Source organism: Lycium ferocissimum, chromosome 4 (assembly GCF_029784015.1).
Source record: "Lycium ferocissimum isolate CSIRO_LF1 chromosome 4, AGI_CSIRO_Lferr_CH_V1, whole genome shotgun sequence".
Classification (NCBI taxonomy): domain Eukaryota; kingdom Viridiplantae; phylum Streptophyta; class Magnoliopsida; order Solanales; family Solanaceae; genus Lycium; species Lycium ferocissimum.
Window position 1 is genome coordinate 16,810,183 of NC_081345.1, and position 23,242 is coordinate 16,833,424.

General features: G+C 34.2%; 2 protein-coding genes across 4 annotated transcripts; one reads left to right on the forward strand and one right to left on the reverse strand.

The window, feature by feature from the left end:
• Positions 1-10,718: 10,718 nt before the first annotated feature.
• LOC132051644 (putative glycerol-3-phosphate transporter 1) lies at positions 10,719-14,411 on the forward strand. 2 transcript variants are annotated; one of them, XM_059442805.1, is made up of 3 exons: positions 10,719-10,834; positions 12,207-13,249; positions 13,350-14,411. In XM_059442805.1, the coding sequence occupies exons 2-3, from the start codon at positions 12,286-12,288 to the stop codon at positions 13,907-13,909; spliced, it is 1,524 nt and encodes a 507-aa protein (XP_059298788.1). In that variant the 5' UTR covers positions 10,719-10,834; positions 12,207-12,285; the 3' UTR covers positions 13,910-14,411. The 2 variants fall into 2 exon arrangements, with proteins under 2 accessions (XP_059298788.1, XP_059298787.1); XM_059442804.1 differs by lacking the exon at positions 10,719-10,834 and adding an exon at positions 10,855-11,010.
• Positions 14,412-15,073: 662 nt separating this feature from the next.
• Positions 15,074-19,642, reverse strand: LOC132051645 (uncharacterized). 2 transcript variants are annotated; one of them, XR_009413827.1, is made up of 3 exons: positions 19,331-19,642; positions 17,507-17,576; positions 15,074-15,544 (listed from the first exon to the last, which is right to left on the reverse strand). XR_009413827.1 is itself a non-coding variant. In XM_059442806.1 (2 exons), the coding sequence occupies exon 1, from the start codon at positions 19,514-19,516 to the stop codon at positions 19,352-19,354; it is 165 nt and encodes a 54-aa protein (XP_059298789.1). In that variant the 5' UTR covers positions 19,517-19,638; the 3' UTR covers positions 15,074-15,544; positions 19,331-19,351. The 2 variants fall into 2 exon arrangements, 1 of the variants encoding a protein (XP_059298789.1); XM_059442806.1 differs by lacking the exon at positions 17,507-17,576 and having other exon boundaries at positions 19,331-19,638.
• Between the last annotated feature and the right edge of the window lie 3,600 nt (positions 19,643-23,242).

Here is a 23,242-nt window from a genome sequence, read left to right on the forward strand (position 1 = left end):
TTTTCAATACATGTATACATTGTCAAGTATTTTTCTTTGCACTTTTGTCAATAACATCACACTACATGCCTATTTTTTCTATATATTTTGCTATTTACATTTACTCTACATTGGCTATACATCATATTTATATTTACCTATATTTTCATTTTTTATTCTTATGTTCTTTTTACATATATCATTCACCTATACATTTGTTACATTACATACACTACACTAATCCTAGGGTCAAATCAAGTTTCATTATTCTTTTGTCAAATCACTTTTTCACAAACTTTATGTCAAATCATCTTTTCAATAACTTTTTGTCAAACTACTTTTTCAAAAAATCTTTATCAAATCATTTTTAAAGACTTTATGTCACATACCTTACTTTTTGACTTTTTCAAATTATTTTAACTAATACTTTTTCTTTCATCTTGCAATTTATTACAAATACTACACTCTTGGTCGATGAAGAAATTTTCGTCGATTTTCAAGGCCTCCCCTGTACAAAAGACGGATTTTTATTTTTAGTGTATTTGTCATTTCTTTAATTCATTAGATAGTTCTTTATTCTCTTACTAACATTTTTACGAAGTGCTTATACAGGTACTGGGAAATACATCTCGAAGACGATGCTCGGAAGGAACTCGAATCACTGTTTGTATTTACTTTCCGCGTTCTTTATAATTGTACAAAACATAAACTCGTAATATAGTGGAAATTTTATTTTTTGAATGACGGGCTGATATATTTGTTTACTTGTCGCCTTATCTGTTTGACTTAAAATTTTCCATTCGCTTTAGGCAAGACTTAGGTCGTCAATACTTTCATAAATAGATTAAATTGACTTGGTATAAATACTTTGTTAATTAAATTCACACTTTTGGCGTTTAGGAAAAAATGCTAGTATATATAATAAGTGCCAAGGAGGAACGAACACAGCAGTACCTCCTTGTACCCACAGCTTTTCAAATTGTACACGCAGTGAATATTTGTACCCAAAGCTATATAATTGTACACTTTATTCAACTATTTTTATATCCCACGTAGACATATGTCATAATATTTAATATTTATTTCCTTCTCATGTATAGAAATATGCACTTCAAATTTAATTCTCCGTCATATTTATTTCCTCCGTGCACTTTTACTTGTTCACTTTTGACTTTTCGTGCTCTAGCTGAATATTTATTCTCTGCTCGTGTATAGACATATGCAGTTCAATTTTAATTCACCTACACAAATTTATTTCCTCCATGCACTTTTACTTGTTCACTTTTGGCTTTTTACATTCTTATAGAAAAAGTACTAAAAGCTATATAACTTGTACACTTTATTCAATTATTTTTATATCCCACGTAGACATATGTCATAATACTTAATATTTATTCCCTTCTCGTGTATAGACGTATGCACTTCAAATTTAATTCTCCGACATATTTATTTCCTCCGTGCACTTTTACTTGTTCACTTTTAACTTTTCATGTTCTAGCCGAATATTTATTCTCTTCTCATGTATAGACATATGCAGTTCAATTTTAATTCACCTACACAAATTTATTTCCTCCATACACTTTTACTTATTCACTTTTGGCTTTTTACATTTTTCTATTATATATAAGTCCCTTAAAGGGACAAACAAAGCTTTAAACAGTTGTACCAAAAGCTTCACAGATTGTACCCGCAATGAATGTTTATACCATAAGCTATATAACTTGTACACTTTACCCAACTATTTTCCTATCTCACGTGGACATTTCTAATATGTCATAGTACTTAATATTTATTCATTTCTCAAGTATAGAAGTATGCACTTCAATTTGAATTCTCCGACACATTTATTTCCTCTGTGTACTTTTACTTGTTCACTTTTCACTTTTCACGTTCTTGCCGAGTAATTATTCTCTTCTCATGTATAGGCATACGTGTGCTTCAATTTTAATTCTCTTACATAAATTTATTTCCTCCGTGCACTTTTACTTGTTCACTTTTGACTTTTCACGTTCTTTAAGAATTAGTAAATCCCACGTGGATGTATGCCATAATATTGAATATTTATTTTCTTCTCATGTATACACGCATGCACTTCAATTTTAATTCTCCGACACATATTTATTTCCTCCGTACACTTTTACTTGTTCACTTTTGACTTTTCATGTTCTTCGTCGAATATTTATTTTCTTCTCATGTATACATATATGCACTTCAATTTTAAAGGGACGAACACAACTTTAAACAACTGTACCAAAAGTTTCACAGATTGTATCCGCAATGAATGCTTATACCATAAGCTATATAACTTGTACACTTTACCCAACTATTTTCCTATCTCACGTGGACATTTCTAATATGTCATAGTACTTAATATTTATTACATGGACGTATGCACTTCAATTTTATTTCTTTATCTCATGTGGACATATGTCATAGTACTGAATATGTATTATCTTCTCATGTATACTAAAATTGTACCATAAGCATTATAAATTGTACACTTTAACACAACAATGAATACTTGTACCAAAAGTTACATAAATTGTACACTTTAATCAATTACGTCTTTATCCCACGTGGACATATGTCATAGTACTGAATATGTATTCTCTTCTCATGTGTACACGTATGCACTTCAATTTTAATTCTCCGACATATTTATTTCATCCGTGCACTTTTACTTGTTCACTCTTGACTTTTCGCGTTCTTGACAAATATAATATGGGTGTCCAAATTACTTGTTCATTTATAAAACCAAAATAAAATTAACCCTTTCTAATAAATATTCTTGAAAATAGTCTATTCGAGAGAGACTATGACAAATGTCTAAGTGGGATAAAAAAATAGTTGGTTAAAGTGTACACTTTATATAACTTTTGGTACAAATTTGCATTGCTATTATTCGTCCTCTTTTCACGTTTAAAGTATTAAGATTGAAGGAAAACCCGTTTTCCTTCTTTGTCAATACTTTGCTTATCTTACTCTCCTTTGCATTCTCTGATTATTGTTTCTTTACATTTATAAAGTGTATTACTTTATATTTTCATTTCGGAATTAAAATTTGGTGATTTACGATATAACTTATTACATTTCTAATATGTCATATAATATTTATTCCATAGACATATGCACTTCAATTTTAATTATCCGACACATTTATTTCCTCATATTTTTTAATTAATTTAATATAAATATTTTATTAGTTTTGCTTTTAAAAAATCCAATATACAATAATGGTTCTTATGTTTGGATCTGAACAGTTAATTGATTGAGATGGATATCAACTTGTCGGTATACATATAAGATATTAAACAATTTAAAAGAACAAAATCTAAAATCAAAATATTAATTTTCCCCCACCTTCTTACTAATTTTCTTTTTCACATTGATGAACAACTTTCATTGCATGACTATGACAAATTTTTAAAAATTATTTACAAAATACAAACCTTAAAGACAGGCTAATTAAAGTGAATAAACATGTTCGGCCCGTACATCGCACGAGCATATATGGCTAGTACTAACCATAAATCGTAGTTAAATGGAGGAGGTAGCATATGGCCCAAACTTCTTCATTACATCTTCTAGACAAGAAGAAGAATAATGTACAAACTACATTTTAAAATCAAATTAAATCTTTAGTGAAGTCTAAATAACTATTTTTTTTTTTTTTTTGGAGATAAATTACCTGCTTATAAAACAATATTTTGTAGTGTAACATACCTCAAATATACATTAGAAGATATGATCAAGATTGTCGAAACATATCATTGAGATCCAAATTGTTGGAATGCTTTGGTCTTCTTGTAATGTAGGTAAACTCTAGACTGCCATAATTTTGTAGTATTCTCAAATTGCACATATTTTCTGCTTCAAACTGCCCCGACAACATCAAAGGCAGGTCTTAAAAATTAGTGCGCTTCAATTCTGCCTATATCCCAAATTACTTTATGATTGTGGCCATTAGTTTTTGAGTGCAACCTGTATTTTGTTTAAAATCTAATAACCATAATTTTATGGAATTGAAGCGTGCATTATCACCGAGGGATGTGATGAGATGAATGAGATTCTTTCACCTTTAATCAGACGTCTCAGATTCGAGTCTTTGAAAATGAATAACTCTTGGTAGGAAGCGTTTTCCCCATTAATGGATCCAACATGGCATATATCCAGATTATCGACCAGGTCAGTGTGCACAGAATACCGATTGTATAAAGAAGGAAAAAAGCATGCATTATTAGAGATTCAAATTGGGTAAACTTTCTTTAAGTCTTCCCTTCATCAATATCCTCAAATATAAATGTTTGGTATTAGCTCATCTCAATAATGTTCTTTTCACCCTTTGAGAGAGTGAGGCTCATGAAAATTATAAATAAAACTGGATATTTCTCAATGATTCTCGTCTCTTGAATCACTATTTCCACATAAAATTCCCTTTCTTTTTTTGTTGTACCTTTTCAGATCTAAGAAGGCCAAAATAATTCTAGATATAGGTGCTTAATTCTCATTGCTCAAAGTACAACTTCAGAAAATAAAAAGATAAATTTTGGTACTCCCTAATTGTCCCTTCCAGAACCAGTCTATGACCCCATTTTGGTCATGAAACTCCACTATTTGGAACTCCTTGTTGCAAAAGTCTGCCAATTAATTTATGTCATCTCACTTTGTGGAAAGATAAAAGAAGAGAAATAAGAGAAAACAATGGAGCGAGTACAATATTAATGCAAAATACCGTGAGGAGTTAGGAACATGATCAAGTGAAAAATGAAATAAAAACATGCCACACTGAGAGGTTACAACATATGCTGGGAAGGCCTTCATTATTGCCGATCCTTAGGGTAATAGTTTAAGACACACAAAAAGGCACATGTATGTACACAATTTACATAGTATAACATTCTTTCTCCATTCCTTTTTATTTACTCAGTTTGTATTTTGTTCCTAAAGCATTACTTAAGTATTAATTTTACTAAATTATTCCTATTACTGGTACTTTAGAAATTTAAATTTGACTATCAGTATTTTAATTAGTTTGGAAAATAATTATTTAATAATAAGATAAAATTGAAAAAACTAATTAGTACTTTCTCGATTTGCTAAAGTAAACATGTAATAGGGAAAATCTAATTTTAGTACACCGCACAAATAAAAAAGAAATAGAACAATAGTAATTTCCTCTATATAGTACGAGTTAGATGTGATGATTGCACATACTCATTATATGTTGGATCCATTTCTGTACGGTGATAATCTATGAAAAAGGGACTTAGAGGGTGTTTGACTAAGTTTATAAACTGATCAAATTGGCTTATAAGCACCTTGTTATTTATCTAATCGTTTGTTAAATTCCTAAAGTGCTTATCCAAGTTTTTTACTATTTTTTTTTAATTTTCAAAACAAAGCCACTAACTTCCTCTCCATTTTATATTCGTCGTTCATCCAATTTCTTGCAAAGATCCTTTTAAATTAAAAAAAAATTAAAGGTATTTTAGTCATTTCAATTAAAAGAACTATTTATCAGCATTTTTACTAAACACATCAATCATCGCTTATTATCAGTTTCATCATTTTTGTCCAATTCGCGTAACAACTTATTTAAAAGTTTAATTTTAACTTGGATTATAGAACACCTTTTTGAAGGGTGCGTCTTCTTCCACACTTTTGGCTTGATCTATATCTTCGCAGAAATTAGCAAAAAAGGAATGTGGAGGAGACCTGTTTCAAGTGGATAATTGTAGTTCGACAATAAACTTAAGCTTGTCACGTTCGACAACAAACTTAAACTCATCAGGTGTCACAATGTGGCTTGATTTTGAGTCTTGATTAGAAAAAGATAATTCGAGATAGAAACAACTTAGAGCCATGGTTTGACCATGGGCATTTGAATACCTGCACTGTTGGATGTAAAGTCCTGCATTGATAGCTGAACAATAATTAAATATAAAATGTAAGAATATTTTTAATGATATGAAATTTTTTGGAGAAAAATTATGTAAACTTGACCAAAATAGAAAATATTACACCATATTGAAAGTACTTTGGAATAGTTGAACATAACATATCCATAAATCCCGTCTATGGAGACAAGAACTACCCCCCTTGAAAGGGGCCTATTTCATAGTGATAAATTGTAGGGGAAATTTCGAACAACGATGCAAACTGACAGACGTAACCGCAAACTTATGCAAAAGAATCCAGGCCAGGAAACTTCCAAGCTCTTTCCTAAATTTAGCATTCATCATATTCTTTATTCTTCATTTAAAACAGATTTTAAAAGACAAGTAAATATCTAAAAATTGATTAAAATAATAGCTAGAAAATAGAACTTTAAAGAGAGCCTCTGCTCGGTTTGACTCGAACTCGATTATACTACAGTCAAACCTCTCTATAACAACATCGTTGGCCGTTAGGTTTGAAATTTTTTGGCTGTCATAGAGAATTGCTATTATACATCTATAACAGTATTGACATTTAAATAATATTTCGCTGTTATACGCAAAAATGATGCATAAATTTATTTTTTCATTTTTAATTGTCAAATTCTAAGCTTAATCACATTTGTATAACGAAAGAAAATCTTTTCATGATGAATATATATATATATATGATATTTTTTGTCATAAATAGTATATTAAAGAATCAAATGTTTGGTCAAAATCTCTATACTTGTTATTAGTAATCATAGATATTTTATTTTTATAAAGATGATTAATTATTATATTACCAAAAAATAAGATAGCTGTTATATGATGAGGGTTGGGGGGGGGGGGGTAGTAATTTTACAAAAAGCGTACTATTATAAAGTTGGTTGTTGTTGTTACAGACGAAATCTTTGTTATAGAGAGGTAAAATATAACATAAAAAATCAATTCCGAAAAAACTTGATTGTTATAAAGAGGTGCTATTATATCATATATACGGATGCCGTTATAAAGAGGTCTGACTGTATAATAAAAGTTGATTGAACTCGAGTCGATTGTATAACAAACTCGGTTGAACAAAGCTCAAACTAGACTAAAAAGTTCTATATTTTAATAAGTTCAAATAGCACTCGATTTGAGTTCGAATAGTTCCGCTTGACGCCCCAATCACGCCTACATTTACACATCGCAAGAAAAATTCGTCGTCGATTTGCCTCCCACATATATAGCTTCGTAGGACCATTTCATAGTGACAAATGATAAGGGGAATTTGGCGCATGGAGAACTACATCACGAAAGCTCAAACTTTTGCAAAAGAATCCAGGCAAGGAAACTTCTAAGCTCCTTCCTAAATATAGCAATCAATCTTTCTTCCTCATTTCAAAATAGATCTCATGAGTAAAACATTTAAGTCAATAGTTGTACCAATCCAAATTAAATTTAAATTAATACCTGCAAATATGAAGAAGTCGGCCTGAGTTCGCGCGACCCTGACACTTTTAATTTCTGCACTTATGGGATTGCATTGGGTGTATTATTGTTGTTGTTGTTACTTGGAAATATGATGAAGTGACAAATATGAAATAAGATAAATTGGTATCAAATTACATTAGTTTTAATATTTGTAGGAAATATATTGCTATATTACAGGGTATAATGTGTACTAATGGTAATTGAAACATCCTTGAAAAACCTCACTTTGGGTCTATCGTGCTTTTTAAAGCTTGTTTAGATAAGTGTTACTTTGGTTGTAGTGGAATAGATAGGATCTCACCCTTAATCAAAGATTTCCGGTTTAAATTTTGGGAGTGAAACTTTTTTTTTGATATATGGAGTACCTCCCCTCATCTTATGTGGCTCTAATTTAAATTAATTGGGGCGACGCCTTAAAAGGAGTACCAAACACTTAATAGTAATTTTCTTTTTAAAAAAAAGATAAGCCTAATTGAATTGTAAGTTATTGTCATTCTCGTTGTAAGTTTGCAACATCCACCGAGTATACCTTCTTGAAAGTTCAACATAACCTTATGAATTTAATATGTAAAATAATATTTTCATCGACGTACTTCCGAAGTGTGTAGAATCCTCTAAAGTCCAACCTTGCGTAAGACATTAAATGAGCTACATTAAATTCTAAGATTGTTTTAAAATTTACTGATGTTGATCTCAACATATCCACTAACTTTCTGGTATATGTTTTCCAGAAAAGTGAAGGATTTACATATATAAACAAGACAATAAGAAAATATAATGAAACTCGTATAGGTAAATTCTAAATGCCCGTATGAAATAACGGAAGTACAATAACATTGATAATTTAAGTTAATTGGACAAACTCACACGTTACACTTTTTATAGGAGTCGAAATGGTAAATTTTTTATTTAATTTAGCTATCTTGTGTTGCTTGAATTATACCTTCTTGATAATTCTTGAGATCAAGTTTACTACTTATACCTTGATACTAGTACCTATTTATTGATAGTTTGGTACTATATATACTTGAAAACTCTTCCTCACAAATACTTTGAGCTAATTTAGGTATGTATTTTCTTAGTTAGCAATAAATAGATTAAGTAATATTTTGTGGAATATATAGCTGGAAACTTTATCGATCAAAAATTCAAATGCCAATGACCTCCCACGCAAGTAAGCTACAAATGTGAGTGCCCAAGCAGAGATGGATCTAGTGAATAAGTTTCGGGTAAGCTTATTAATTTTAACTCAAATTTTGCATATATGTTTAAAAATTTATTAAATAAATACAAATAAAAGATTTTGAACCTAATAAATGGAACGAATTATGATAAAATTTCAATTACGAACCCATAAGGTTTTGGGAAGTCTTCACACGCCTACTTCATAACTCATCTAAATTCAACACAAGATGTGCTTTCCTTGATAATTAACAACATAAGCTGAATTGGAATGCAACTAAAGTGTAAAAAAAGTGTGCGATTTGTACCACAAAGGCGAAAATAACTATATTCAAAGTTAATTAAAGCGCACTTTAATTCATTCCCTTGAATAAATTTGCATACTTTTGATCATAGAAATTCGTTTATTTTCTTTGTTCCCCCCCCCCCCCCCCCGCCCTCTTATTTTCTTTGATCATTAACCTTTTCCTTCTCTCTCTCATCTCTCCTCTAAAAATAAAATTCTTTCGAATTTTTATCTTTTATGTGATTCTATTTAAATATTCCAAATCAAATTAAATCGGGAAAAACATACATATACATTGAAAGTACTTTAATCATCGATTTATAGTTCCATTGACAAAATTTACTCGGGAAACACACAGACACACAAAAAAATGGAATTCACAAAATATAAGGACGGCAATATTTTAAGAAAAATTTCCCATTGACAAAGATTAATGGAAGTTTAGAAATTAAGTTCATGCATGGAACATGCATTCTTTCAGTACTGCCAATTGAGATCTCGACGTTCAATTAATTTAATTAATTATTAACCTGTCAATTACTACACGCAACTGATTTCAACTCTTTGATATTACCTTGTCGTTAGGTGGAGAGCAATGGAAAATCCGATAAGAACAAAATAATTGTTTATTAGACATGTATAGCATATAATATTGCACTTCCAAATTATAATTGCCATAGATGAATTCAAGATGAGTTAACAAGTTCAAAAATAAATTACTTATGATTTATCATGTACTTAACTTTTAAATTTTTGAACGTTTATAAATGATTCAAATTAAAATTCGCTTTAGATTCGCCTTTATTGATTACCTGCCCTGTCATTCGCTTCTTCATTTTGCAAATTTTGTATTGATTTAAGAATGAATATGTGATTGCAAAACTTTTAAGCAATTTTAAAATTTTCTCTGAGTATTTGACATATTAGGGATTCCTATTTAGTTAATAGTTGACTTGAAAAAAAAAAAAAAAAAAAAAAAAAACTTGACTCATCAGTCATGTGTCATGCCTATTTGGTTAAGTCACTGGAAAAGAAATATGTGGATGTGGAACATTTTTTTAATCTCTATGATAGAATTGAAAATCATTTTATCTTATAGTAAGTTTAGATTACGAGTTCGAGCCGTGAAAGCATAGATCCACTAATGTTCGCGTATTTGTATAGGCTATCTATATCCCATCTCTTGGGTACGGTCCTTCTCCGGATCCTGCTAACACGGAGTGCTTTGTGCATCGATCTGCCCTTTTTTTATACTTAGCTTAGATTACTTGTTTATGGCTGTCCAAATATTAGGATAAGCTTACTGTTAGATTTAGTTGCTTTAATTTTATAATATTCCATTTCTTTATAAATTAGAGCTCCAACTTACCATTTCAATCTCACCATCAATTTCATGCCTCAAGTACGTAATCTGTTATCTAAAATTTGCTTGTGAAATATGACCTTAGACCATTTTAGAGTTCAACTCATCGGTCTTCATCATTCAGCTGTTTTTTTACAGACCGACATATGCATATAAAAATGAAAACTTAAAGAAATAGAACTAAAACAGGAAAAAGAAAAAAGAGCAGCCTTATTAGTGAGTGGCATATGACACATGGATTCACATACTTTTTGTAATTCTAATAAATTTAGAAAAGCGTCAATTATTTGTCACCTCATAAGTCTTAAAAATTTTGTGTACCATTTTGCACTATCGTGAGGTTGAAGTATTCAAATGAAAAGAGTGATGATAAACAATACTCCTCTATTTCAATTTATGTGATGCCATTTGACTAAGCACGAAATTTAAGGAAAAAAATTAAAAGTTGTGGTCTGAAAAAAAAGCCTTATATAAATGTCCGATCGTAAATCATAAATTATTTTCAAATATAAAAAAGTGACATTTTTTTGAGATAAACTAAAAAAAAAAGTGTGTCGCATGAAGCGGGACAGGAGAGAGCAAAGAGTAAGGAATTATAGGGATTCAAGCGAGTCACCGCTGGCTTTATAAGTAACCACTCTTTCCCACACTCTGCTTTACTAAAAGCTTCGATAACTTAAACCTTCCTTTTTCCTTTTTTTTGTGGGTTAAGCAACTGAAAGTTCGTGAATAGATATTCACATAGACTCAGTGAGAGTGCCTTATTTTGTAGAGGAAGACATAATAGTTAATTTCAGAAAGATAAGGTTAGCTCTAAAATTTATTCATATATGCGTAATTTCTTTACATTCTTCATTTTTGAATTATGTTTTTCGTTTTCAAATTGTTACTGTATTATTCATATTGTGAGCTTCCAAGTGAGTTCTTTGACGGGGTTTTGCTTTGGTTTTCCATTTTTATGTTGATCTTCTTGCTCTGTTCATTTCTAGTATTGAGACGGACAGAGTGTAAGAAAGGCTCTATTGGATTGTGGTTGTAAAATCAGGAGAAAAGAAGTATTCTGCCCGTTCCAACTCACCTGACACACTTTACTTTTACTAGTCTGTTTAGAAAAGAATGACACCGTCTAAATTTGAAAATAATTAACTTTACATTCAATGAGTTTCTTTTATAACTACTAAGGACATAACATGTTTAAAATTACAAATTTTAGAACTTTTCATTTATTTCTTAAATTGCGTATTGAGTCGAATCATATCACGTAAATTGGAACGAGGGAGTAGTAGAAACTAGAAAGGATTAAGGAAGATAGTATCTTGGTGGAGATATTTAAGGAAAGAAGACATGGAAACCTCTGCTTTGCTACTGCAGTTCCAATGGGCTGTTTTTCTCTGCCAGTTTCTTCCCTTTGTCACAAACACTCATGATTTTACACAATTTTTAATTTGCTTTAGCATCAACTTAAGCTTTGTTCTTTGGCGATTTAGAAAATATTTACGAGTTCCAATAGTATTATTTAATGTCACACATGAATTACGTTTTCTAGACTAGTAAGCCATGTTTCATGTGAATATTTATTTACCTTTAAATTCAAGAGACCTAATATTTAAATATTTTTTTGGTCTTTTTTGCTATTGCCTTCTTATTTGCTGTGATCTGTTTTCGACACTGATCATCAATACAGGAAATTCTGTACTTCCGTGATGATGTAAAGAGCAATAATGAAAAATTTCATTGGTAGCAATTTGAGAGATGAGAAATCAAGAATAGTAAAATACTTGTAAATAAAGCTTTTAATCAAAACTTGACCAACCTTGACTCCAGTAGCATGTGCATCCAACCTTTTTTGTTTTTGAATTAATTCAGTTTACATGCCAAAGTAAGGCATATTCCCATGTAAATGAGTATCTCAACTTAGATATAAATCATAAATGACAATTTCCTTATTTATGAATGGTTAGATCTAAATGATTTAGTCTTAGTCTTATGCATCTTTTTCCAGGTTGTTTTTTACTCGATGTGTAAAAGAAGGGAAGGTTATCATTTTATCTTGAACAATCAAGTTCCTTGAGTAGCTATAAATGGAGTCACCTACAGAGCCAACCACGAAGAAGAATAACAACAAGCCCTTGGGAATTCGATTTATAGAGAGCATACAGAAGTCAAGCCTGTTTTTCAAGACATATCAAGTCATTGTTCTACTTGTGACATTTTTTGCATATACAAGTTACCATGCTAATAGAAAAACTACAAGCATCGTGAAACAAGCACTCGATCCTCAATCCCTAGGTGTTGGTCCGAATTTACCATGGCAACGAAATAGTACGTTTAGAGATGGCTGGTTTCCATTTGATGGCCCTGATGGAACAGCAATGCTCGGTGATCTTGATGTGGCTTTCCTATTTGTGTATGCCATTGGAATGTATTTCTCAGGGCACGTGGGCGATAGGATGGATTTGAGAGTTTTTTTGACAGCGGGAATGTTGGGAACCGGTTTATTCACAGCTCTTTTTGGAGTTGGGTATTGGGCAAACATCCATAGTTTCTATTACTATCTGATCGTTCAAATGATAGCTGGATTGTTCCAATCCACTGGATGGCCTTCAGTAGTTGCAGTGGTGGGGAATTGGTTCGGAAAGAAGAAGAGGGGACTCATAATGGGCATATGGAATGCTCACACCTCCGTTGGGAACATTACGGGGTCATTGGTCGCCTCAATCTTATTGAAATATGGATGGGGTTGGTCGATGGTTGTTCCCGGTATCCTTATTGCTTTTAGTGGCATGATAGTATTCCTTTTGTTACCCGTTCATCCCGAATCTGTTGGAGGTAGTAAAGATGAAGTCGAAGTGCTATCTCCCGGAAAAGAAGACGAGGTAGTTAATGAACCTCTCTTGAGATCAGACAGAGAAGAGGAATCAGCTGTGGGTTTTATAGAAGCATGGAGGATCCCGGGGGTTGCGCCATTTGCTCTTTGCCTTTTTTTCGCCAAGTTGGTGGCTTACACATTTCTCTATTGGCTGCCTTACTACATTAGCCACACAGGCATGCTAACTGTTCTATATTTTTCATGTTAGACATGTTTTTTTCCACTCAATTATGTAAAGTGAGTCTCAACCCTTCTGTATGTTTAATGTTATTGCAGCTATAGATGGACGATATTTGTCGAACGAGGAATCTGGAAACTTATCAACATTGTTTGATGTTGGAGGGGTAGTAGGTGGAATCCTAGCAGGTTACATCTCTGATCAGTTGGATGCTAGAGCCATAACAGCTGCTAGCTTCATGTACTGTGTTATCCCAGCTCTATACCTATATCGCAGCTACGGACACATCTCCATGACTATAAACATCATCCTCATGGTGATTACTGGAATGTTTGTGAATGGCCCTTATGCATTGATAACAACTGCTGTTTCAGCTGACTTAGGAACACATAGCTCTTTGAAGGGTAATTCACGAGCACTTGCAACTGTCACTGCTATTATTGATGGAACTGGCTCAATTGGTGCTGCGGTTGGACCATTTATAACGGGTTACATTTCAGCGGAGAGCTGGAATGCAGTTTTTGTAATGTTGATGGGAGCAGCTTTAATTGCTGGTTTATTTTTGACTAGGCTAGTTGTAACTGAGGTGAATGGAAAGATTCAAGAATCGAGGTCTCAAGGATCATCCAGACCAATGTCTATCGATCTTGAAGTGTGACTGCCATACAATTGTGTGATAATCCAAATGCATTTTCAGACGCAGTTTGGATATTAGACTTTGGTCAAAGGGATGAAAAGGTAGAAATGCTCAAATCAAAATGGCCTAGGATTTTGTATGGAGTACAACTTAAAATGGGGATATGAATTCTTCTTGATTTTGTGAGACTGACTCTGAAAGGGAGAAAACTGGAGATGATTCCTCTGGTCATCGTATATACGTATTCACATGTACATTTTGTGTGCCATAAAGGATCAAACACCTAGATGTAAAGTAGTATTAGTGTGGATTGCTGGGAGTTTGTACGCATTTTTCGTTTGATTCTTGCCAAATGCCAATACATCCTCCAAAATAAAAGATTTTTTTTTTCCATACCACTGTATATGTTGATAGTGACACTGTGGTCATGTATCGAAGCCCTGGCCAAAAAGCCTTGTACAACTTAATTGGATGGGACAACTACTAATTGAATTTTGTTGATAATTTCCAATTCTTGATTGAAGCATCGTTCAAGTAGTTTTTTTTAATACCTCCGAGGATGGAACTTTTTCTTTGTTTGCTCTTACATTTCAGAAGAGGGATCAGCTAGATATAAAAATCAAACAATGGTGTACTACCATTTAAACCAGACATCAATTTGAATAAAGGAGTGTCCAAAGACGTTTGAGAGTCATAACTTTCTGAAATAATCACTACTACTTCTCACAAAACTCTCCTACTTATGGTACTAGCTTTTGACAAATTTAATTCAATAATCCCAGTGAAGAAGATGAATTATTTTTGTCTTATTACATTTTGATATGTTGAGGGAAAAGATCTTAAACTAGCCAAATATGTCAAGTCTATGTCAGAAAGTAAGGACAATACTTCTCACAGTTAACAATCGAAGCGTCATGAAGGTAAACAAACCTTTCTTTAGAGCTAACCTGAGATAACTGAACATGCTAAAACCCATTTGATCTTGAAAAATACTATAATATACGACCAAATTTTAAGACAAGCTCTCCTCCGTTCCATCAACTGTTTTGGAGATTAATCCATGGAAATCTTACACTTATATCTGACAAGTCGATATGAAAAACAAATGATATACGCATCAAATGCATTTTATTTGCAACCTTTGACCCAGTAATCTCATGAAACGGAACAAACTAGAAAGTGAAGTAGAGTACCAAAGACATGAAATAAAACAATTTTAAGAGATTGGTTTACAAAGACCAACACACATGATTGTCCCACTCTCACAAGAAATAAGGTGCCGCAGAGCTATATAAACACCTCTGTATTTAAAGAAAACGATTCTACAAGGCCATTCTTAAATCTTTTAATCACATACACCACGAAAAAAATGCACAAGCTTCACATCTGGCCTGGCCCCTTCCGTCTTGAAGAAGTGCAGCAGAGAAAGAACACCAACTCAGCAGGAAGTAGACAATGCACCAGATATAACCACAATACCGTACAGTAGAGTAAGAAAGCATGCAGAAGTACACTTTTATCATTGGTTGTCCCCAATATCTAGACTATAGAAATTACAGTTACTCCCTTACTTCTAAGTATGTCATTTTCTAAAGAATCTAGATTTCTCCTTTCACAAGTATGCCAAACAGACGGGCTTTCTTATGGCTCGCTATCCTGCAGTAAGTAGAATATTACAAGAATACTTAGATGGGCACATAGAAGAAGAGCTTAACTTGTGAAAAATCACCAATACAAAAATGAGGACAACTTTAATCATGATTTCTGGGGAAGAAACTTTGTGAAGACTACATTCCGAGGAAACTTTTTTTTTTAAAACAAATATTCCAAGGAAATGTTTCGCAAAGTCATATTCCTGTCTCAACAGTAAAGAGTGGCAATTGCTGATGGGAAATAAATAACCCTTGCATGGACATACTGTTGGATTATAAAAAATATATGAGCTTGTATATTTACAAAACTATCCTCTGCTAGGTTTCATTGCGTTGATACTTTACCAAGTATACCAGGGGCTAAAAACACATTATAAGAAAGCACTTTCACCTCATGACACTCTGAAGTCAGAACCCTAGCAGAGAGGGGAACAATAGCAATATCAGCAAAACAAACTAGCTAATGTTGCACAGTGTGCACATATTACAGGTTCCCACTGCAATACTCACAACCCTTAAGTACATCAATGACAGAGAGAAAAGCATGAACTTTGCAAGAGTTCAATATTTTGCATCTTGTCAGTTTTTGTCTTTGTAGTCCCATCGAACAAACATCAGTTGAAATCAAACACCATTAGCCCATTACACTGCCATAACATTTAGGAGATGAATTGTGTTGCATTTTTCCATCGTTAAAGACAACCTAAGGTAGTGAACCATTAATCATACGCCGAGAATGCAACTGATTTGAAACAGAGATGAACCCTAGATTCTATTCAGCCCTCAACAAATATCAAATTAACACGATTATAGTAGTCTTACTTTGCAGAGAATACCATCAAAGATTCATTGCTGCAAATAAAATGTGGCTAGTAAATGTTGATATGGTTCATAAGCAAGCATCAAGGTATTTGTGCGAGACCCAAATGAAAGAACACTGTGTGCATCCAATGCGAGGTGCAGGTTGGAAAATGCTTTTGCATTGTAAATTTCTACTAGATCGAGATGACTTATTTATCTATTTCAGGAATGGTTGTTGATGATTGATATCGCCAATCCCAATCTGGGATTGAAGTGCAGTGGTTGTTATCGTCTTCTTTGACATCCTTATCTTCTCCTAGATGAATGTAAAACTCCTTGGTTGTCTTCAGTTCAAATAATTCTAAGAAAAGTTATGGGAGAATACATAGTTACCCTCTCCCACAACTTATTCCCTTTAGCTAACTACACACCTAAATCTTTTAAGCGTCTTACAACCCCTCTACACTTGTGTGAAGTGGAATTGTTATCCCCTTATTTGCTAATGTGGTACAAATAGTATTAACTCAAGTTGAGGCGCGTCAGGAGCAAAAAATAAGAGCAAACACCATAATTTCCAATCAAAAGCCATAATTTCTGAACAAGAGTTGGGCAAACACCATTCTCTATTAAACTAGCTTCTCCTTCTCCTACTTACTTTTTAACAAACTTCTTCACACCATTGAACAAAAATCCAAGACCTCTTACAATCTAACCATTCATATACACCCATGGACACTTCTTCAACTTCCCATTACCAAATTTACTCCTGTCGTATTATAATTGTTGTCGAAAACAATTTGTGGGCAATTGGCATGTCTCAGGACAAGTTTGTGGTTGGAGAAGAAGATCGTGATTGAGATAAAAACAAATCTTAAGCGGGTATGATTGAGATATGAGAAAACGATAAGGAGAAGATGGTGAGAAAAAAAGGTGGAAAAAAAAAAAATCACATTTTGTAAAAGAAAACTGACGTTAAAATAGGACAGCCACAAACTTTAGATGTGTAGTAAGCAAAATGGGACAAGTTGGGGGGGAAAAGGAAGTAGCCGGTAATTATGTATGCTCCCAAAAGTTTTTGGTTTTAAAAAACTAAAGGTTTTTGACATGATAAATTTGCTTTCAAAGACCAAAACCAATTAATTTCAAACAACAACCAGAAATATACCTCAATCCCAAGCAAGTGGAGATCGGCTGTATGAATCATCAATGTCCATGTGGCTTCATTTAAGTTCATCCTATTCCAATATTATATAAAATAAAATGAAAATAAAAACAATAAAGCACTAGATGTTCTCTATATTTTCTACAGCATATAAATCTCTGACAGGAGTAAAGACTCCTAGAAAACATTTGACCTATAAAGTAAACATACTAACATGACTCAAAACTTAATTCCAACTAATTTGTATCGCCTATTACGAATCATTTTCGTAAAACCAAAAACAAATAATCATGGTTCTCCACCATAAACTAAACTCTTTTTTACAGACAAACTTTTAAATGTTATCATTTTGACCCGATCTTCTTTTCCATTTTTTTTTTTTTTTTTTTTTTTTTTTTACAACTGTTTTATCTTTTCTTTTTTATTATGTAAAGTATTTTCATAAGGTCCTCTCATCTTATGCATCTTTCCAAAATGTAAAACAATTATTTCTCTTGAACCAATCTTTTTCTTTCTTTCAGATGAACGAGAACTCCGTTGGGTCAAATCCTTAAGACCAACCACAGCCCCCCCCAATGGACTCGCCCCTCTACCCTTCTCTACTTAAATACTAGGCTTAGTTTGCATGGTGGAAGTCCCGAGCCTATGACAAAAGTCACAAATCCCTTACTAATCCTTTATTTTATATTTCTATAATACGCTAGGAAGTACATGTTTCTTTGGATACAATGTTTACATCATAATGGAGTTGGAATGAATGACATGGGTCTAGGTGACACTTTTGCAAAATCATGGCTTGCAGTTTAGTTCTGTTTCCAGAAAATATCCACCATACAACTGTTTTAGAAGATAGATTTTGTATTCAGACACTAAAATCCCACAAAAACTAGATTTCAGAAACTTCTCCTTAGGATCATTCAACGGCACATTAGACGATTTTTACCTCCCAGAAAATGCAATATCTTCAGAACATTGACGGCACACAAAGAACACATATCTGACGGTCAAACAATTGGGGAAAAAAGAAAAAAAAAAACATCAACAAAGAGGTATAGCTGTCGAGCAGTGCCAGAAATGACAGAAAAGACTGTCCAGAAGTGATCATGTTTAGTATGTTCCGGAAAAATCAACCAAAAGCTAGATGGCTAAGTGGCATCCGCAGCCAAACAGCATTTCACTGTTCCATCGTCAGCGTATCACAATTGTTCCTCTAGTGCAAATTTCAATGTGAAAGGCCTAAAGGTAGATAAATCTTTACCTATCAGAAAAATATGCAACTATTCACCATTACAAACAAAACTTCTAGCTGATATAACCATAATAATTCTCAGATTTTGACTAGATTTCTGCCTTAACAAAATTCTGATTCCAGGTAAACAATCTCCACCAGGATGGATGCATAGCAACAACAATTTCTCAGGAAATATATTATCCTGTTTTTTTTTTTTTTTTTTTTCTAATTTAATACGAAAATTATTGTTAATGCATTGTATTATGGTTGATCTATGTCTCTAGCATAAAGAGAAAACTGGTCTACCATTCCAATTGGTCTAAATCCTGCTAAAGCTTGACACCTAACTAGAAAACCAAAACGTAATTACACAAATTAAACAAATATTAGATGAATATTGAGTACAGTTCAACTGGTCTAGAAAAATCATTCCTAAACGCAAAAAGCGAAAATCAAAGAAAAAGGCTAACAAAAATCATCATTAACAAGTCAAATTTTCTGGCCATGCTATAAAGGTCACAACACAAATGATTGTATGGGTCAAACCGTACTTGTCAATAGCAAGAATTATTCGAACAATTGGGGATTGCTTAAACCTGAAATGAAAGAGACTGAATCTAAAGGCGATCGCCAGGCTTGCGGTATTTCTCTTCAACATCTTTAGCCTTAAATAAAGCGTTCTCTATAAGCTTCTGAATATTGGGAACATTGTAGTTCTGAGCTATATATATACCGCAAACAGTTCCTGATATGAATGAAAAACTGCTTCTTATTATCCCCATCACTCTCTTCTTGATTTGCGCCAAGTGATGCCACGGATTTGCAAGAAAACTAGTAGGGACGAGTTTGCCTCGGACTGCGCAAAATTTTTATTCCCAAATATGCCTTTGAAGAAAAGCGAATATTAGACTAAGAGAAAATATTTACACTATACAAAGCGCTTAGCCGGAAAAAAGTGACTTTTAAACACAAGTGCTTAAAGTAAAGTATTTTTTAAATCTTTGAAAGTTATTTTATAAATAAACAGTTTTGTGTTTAGATAAAAGTGCTTAAAGGGTTTTTAGAAGTAAGGGTAGTATTGAAATTAACAGAAAATATAAGGAATAAAAGGGTAAATTTGGTCAAATCAAAATGGCTTTTAAGTCAAAAAAATAAGTGGGGTTGAACAACATCTTGGCTTAGCTTATTTTAAGCACTTTTTAACTTAATTTAAGCTATTTTCTATTTTACCAAACACTCAAATAAGTTAAAAAATGACTTATAAGTTGGTTTGACCAGAACAGGCTCTATCACTTAATTTACACCTAACGATAGAATTAACTACGGAATTTCTATTGCGTCGCAACGTAGTACCTCAATTTTTTAATTAAAAAAAATAAAGATGGAATTTTCCGTCGCTGCAAATATAAGTTTTTTAGAGAAAAATCAAAAGACCTAGCTACGGATATTTCGTTGCTAAATCCGTCACTAGGTATTAATAAAATTTGTTGTGTCCTTTTTATTGCTGAATCCGTAGTAAAATTTAAGGCGACGGACTATTATTTTCGTTGCTAATCCGTCGCTATATAATGAACTTAAATTTTAATTATTGTTTTCGCGACAACATGATTATTCTGTAGCTAATCTGTCGTTAGTTAGCGACGGAATGTGGTCTGTCGCTAAAGTTCTGTCGCTAAACACTGTCTTTTTAGTAGTGGAAGCAGAATCGAACTTCGTGGTGCACCTCCTACACTCCGCCTTGAGTCCCATCGTACATGAGGTAAACCCCACTAGCCTGACATGGGACTGGTAAAGCGAAATAATGAATTATCTCCCGGAAGACGCCAAAGCGGCAAGAGCTCTAACAGTCAAGAAAGCACGGTATTGCATGCATGAACGGGAACTACACCGCAGGTCATACCTGGCCCTCTTGACTAATTGTCTAAGGCCCGCAGAAGCAGAATACGTTATGAGAGGAATACATGAAGGCAGTTGCGGGAACCATCTTTGGTTACAAGTCGCTGAGCAGAAAAATAATGAGGGCCGGATATTATTAGTCCCGGATGGAGGGAGATGCTAAAGCCTTCATTCAAAAATGTGACAATGCTAGCGACAACCTCCAATGATTCATCAACCCCCCGAACTACTTCATTCGTTGGTGGCCTCGTGGCCCTTCTTAAAATGGGGGATGGACATCGGAGGCCCCTTAACGGGAGCCGTGGGAAATGTAAGGTTCTTGCTAGTGCAGACAGATTATTTCATGAAGTGGATACAGGCAAAGGCTTTCACAAAAATCCGGGAGAAAAAAGTGATCGACTTCATCTAAGATCACATCATATGCAGGTTTGGGGTGCCGAAAGAGATAGCTTGTGACAATGGTCCTAAATTTGTGGGGGAAAAGGTCACCGAATTCCTGGAAAGGTTGAAAATCAAACTACTAGCGTCTTCTCCATGCCATCCATGTGAAAATGGGGCCCTGATACCTGTGGAGATCAGAGAACCAAGCGTCCGATATACTCAAACCACGGAAGAATCTAACAATGAGGTGATGGCTCTTCGGTTGGAACTGCTCGAAGAGCGAAGGGAAATGGCTTTTGTACGTATGGTAGCACAGAAGCAGGGGGTTGAAAGATATTTCAACAGAAAAACAAACTTGAGGCATTTCAAAATTAGGATTACGTCTTCTGAAAGGTCACCCTTGCAACGCCGGACGTCAATGCAGGCAAACTAGGCCCTAAATAGGAGGGCCCATACCAAATAGTGGGGATCGCGGGCAAAGTGTCTTGCTGGATCAAGGATGAGCACGGAAAAGAGTTAAAGAATAGCTGGAACGTCAGCCATCTCAAGAGATTCTACCTTTGATAAGGGTGACAGGTATGATTGTATAAATACATTACTTACTCTACCCTAACTTGCTTCCTCTCCATGATAGGAATCACTACGGGAAGAACCACCTGTTTCCCCTCATTGCTGACTGCTGGAAGGAGGACCGAAGGCACGTGTTACACTGTTTTCCTTAGCCTAGGTTTTATCCCAAATGGGTTTTACTGGCAAGGTTTTTAACGAGGCAATAACACAGAAACATGTCGTATTCGATCAGAAGTCGAAAAACTTGGAGAGAGCTCAACCAAATATTTTTAAACTCGATACTAGAATCCTCGTTACCTCACAAACAAGTATCAGGGGGAGAGAAAGGGTATCAAGCAAACCGAACAGACGCACAAGGACTGGGACTGTCAGGAGAAAAGAAACACTAGTCCTTGCATAGCTCTGTCCGCCCTTGTATATCTTTCTAAGATTTTGTGGAAGAAATGTTATACTTCAATCAAGCAGTTTGTTCATGTAAACTTCAGGGAAATCGAAATAAGAATCTTCACTTATTTTTTCAGAGCACTTGCCAATAAGGTATCTCTTGAAAGAACAAAAATATTTGGGGCAAAACTGAACTCGGAAGCCATACGGCCCCGTAAAAACTGCTTCAAACACACGACACGACCGTTAGAGCGTCTGAGCGTGCATGTTCTATGAACCTTTGTGCCATTAAATAAGGTTGAAACGTCTTCCTCATCAGCACAGAAATCCAGGGGCCTCCCCTCTCTTATTGTGAATTAGATGAGTAATTCCTGATCACAAAAAGTGTTTCTGGAAGTGACATGCCCGAATTGAGTTAAAAATGATGACCTCAAACACAAAATGCTAAAGTGAAAAAACGGGTGCACCGATCATCGATTTTTAAACTTAAACACCAACACTTGAATATAAACATAGTTCCGGTAGACGGGCATAACGGTCACGCCCCGACGGTTAAGGGTTAAAAATAAAAGCCAACAAAATTACTTGTTATCACTACTGTTGCCAGCAAAGCACATATCAAAGCGTAAAAAAGGAATAGATGCGGAATCAGAAATCAAGTAAACGCAATCGCATACATATATATAAACACCACGAGAAACATTTTTCTTTGAGCATTCGGGCTCAGACAAACATATTAAGGACACACAGGCGCGATATCCGGCAAGAAAAACAATAAAGAACATAACTATGAGCACGCAGGCTCAGAAAAAAGCAGATTCAGGATAGACAGACCCAACCTTCAACAAAACACAAAAAACAATCAAAGGCACAGCGGCCGGAGCAGTTTTAACAGGGAACGAAGGCCCATAGAATATAAAACATTAGCTAAGCAGGGGCAGCAGCATCTTCATCGTTCGAAGAACTAGAGGAAGCATCAGAGGAGGAAGGGGTCCGGTCACGGTGGTCATCCATAGCGATGTCGGCGGCCTCCACATCCACCTCTGCATCTATCATAGCAGAGTTAATGTCTCGGATGCGGCCCTCTTTGATATCTAGGAGAACACCAGCTCGGGTCTTCAATACGGCATAGTCCTTTAGAAGATTAGAAAAGTGCTGGTCGGCGACTGCCCCCAAGCTACTGCAGCTGGGCATTATGGGCCCTGAGCCGCGTCTCGCAAGCCTCTAGTGCTTACACATGCCCTTGGGCAGCCAACCTCTCTGCCTCCGCCTGAGCC

Coding starts and splice junctions, on each gene's coding strand:
- LOC132051644 (XM_059442805.1), top strand. CDS start 12,286: ATGGAGTCACCTACAGAGCCAACCACGAAGAAGAATAACAACAAGCCC. Junction 13,250..13,349: donor TTACTACATTAGCCACACAG/GCATGCTAACTG, acceptor ATGTTATTGCAG/CTATAGATGGACGATATTTG.
- LOC132051645 (XM_059442806.1), bottom strand. CDS start 19,516: ATGGGGATAATAAGAAGCAGTTTTTCATTCATATCAGGAACTGTTTGC.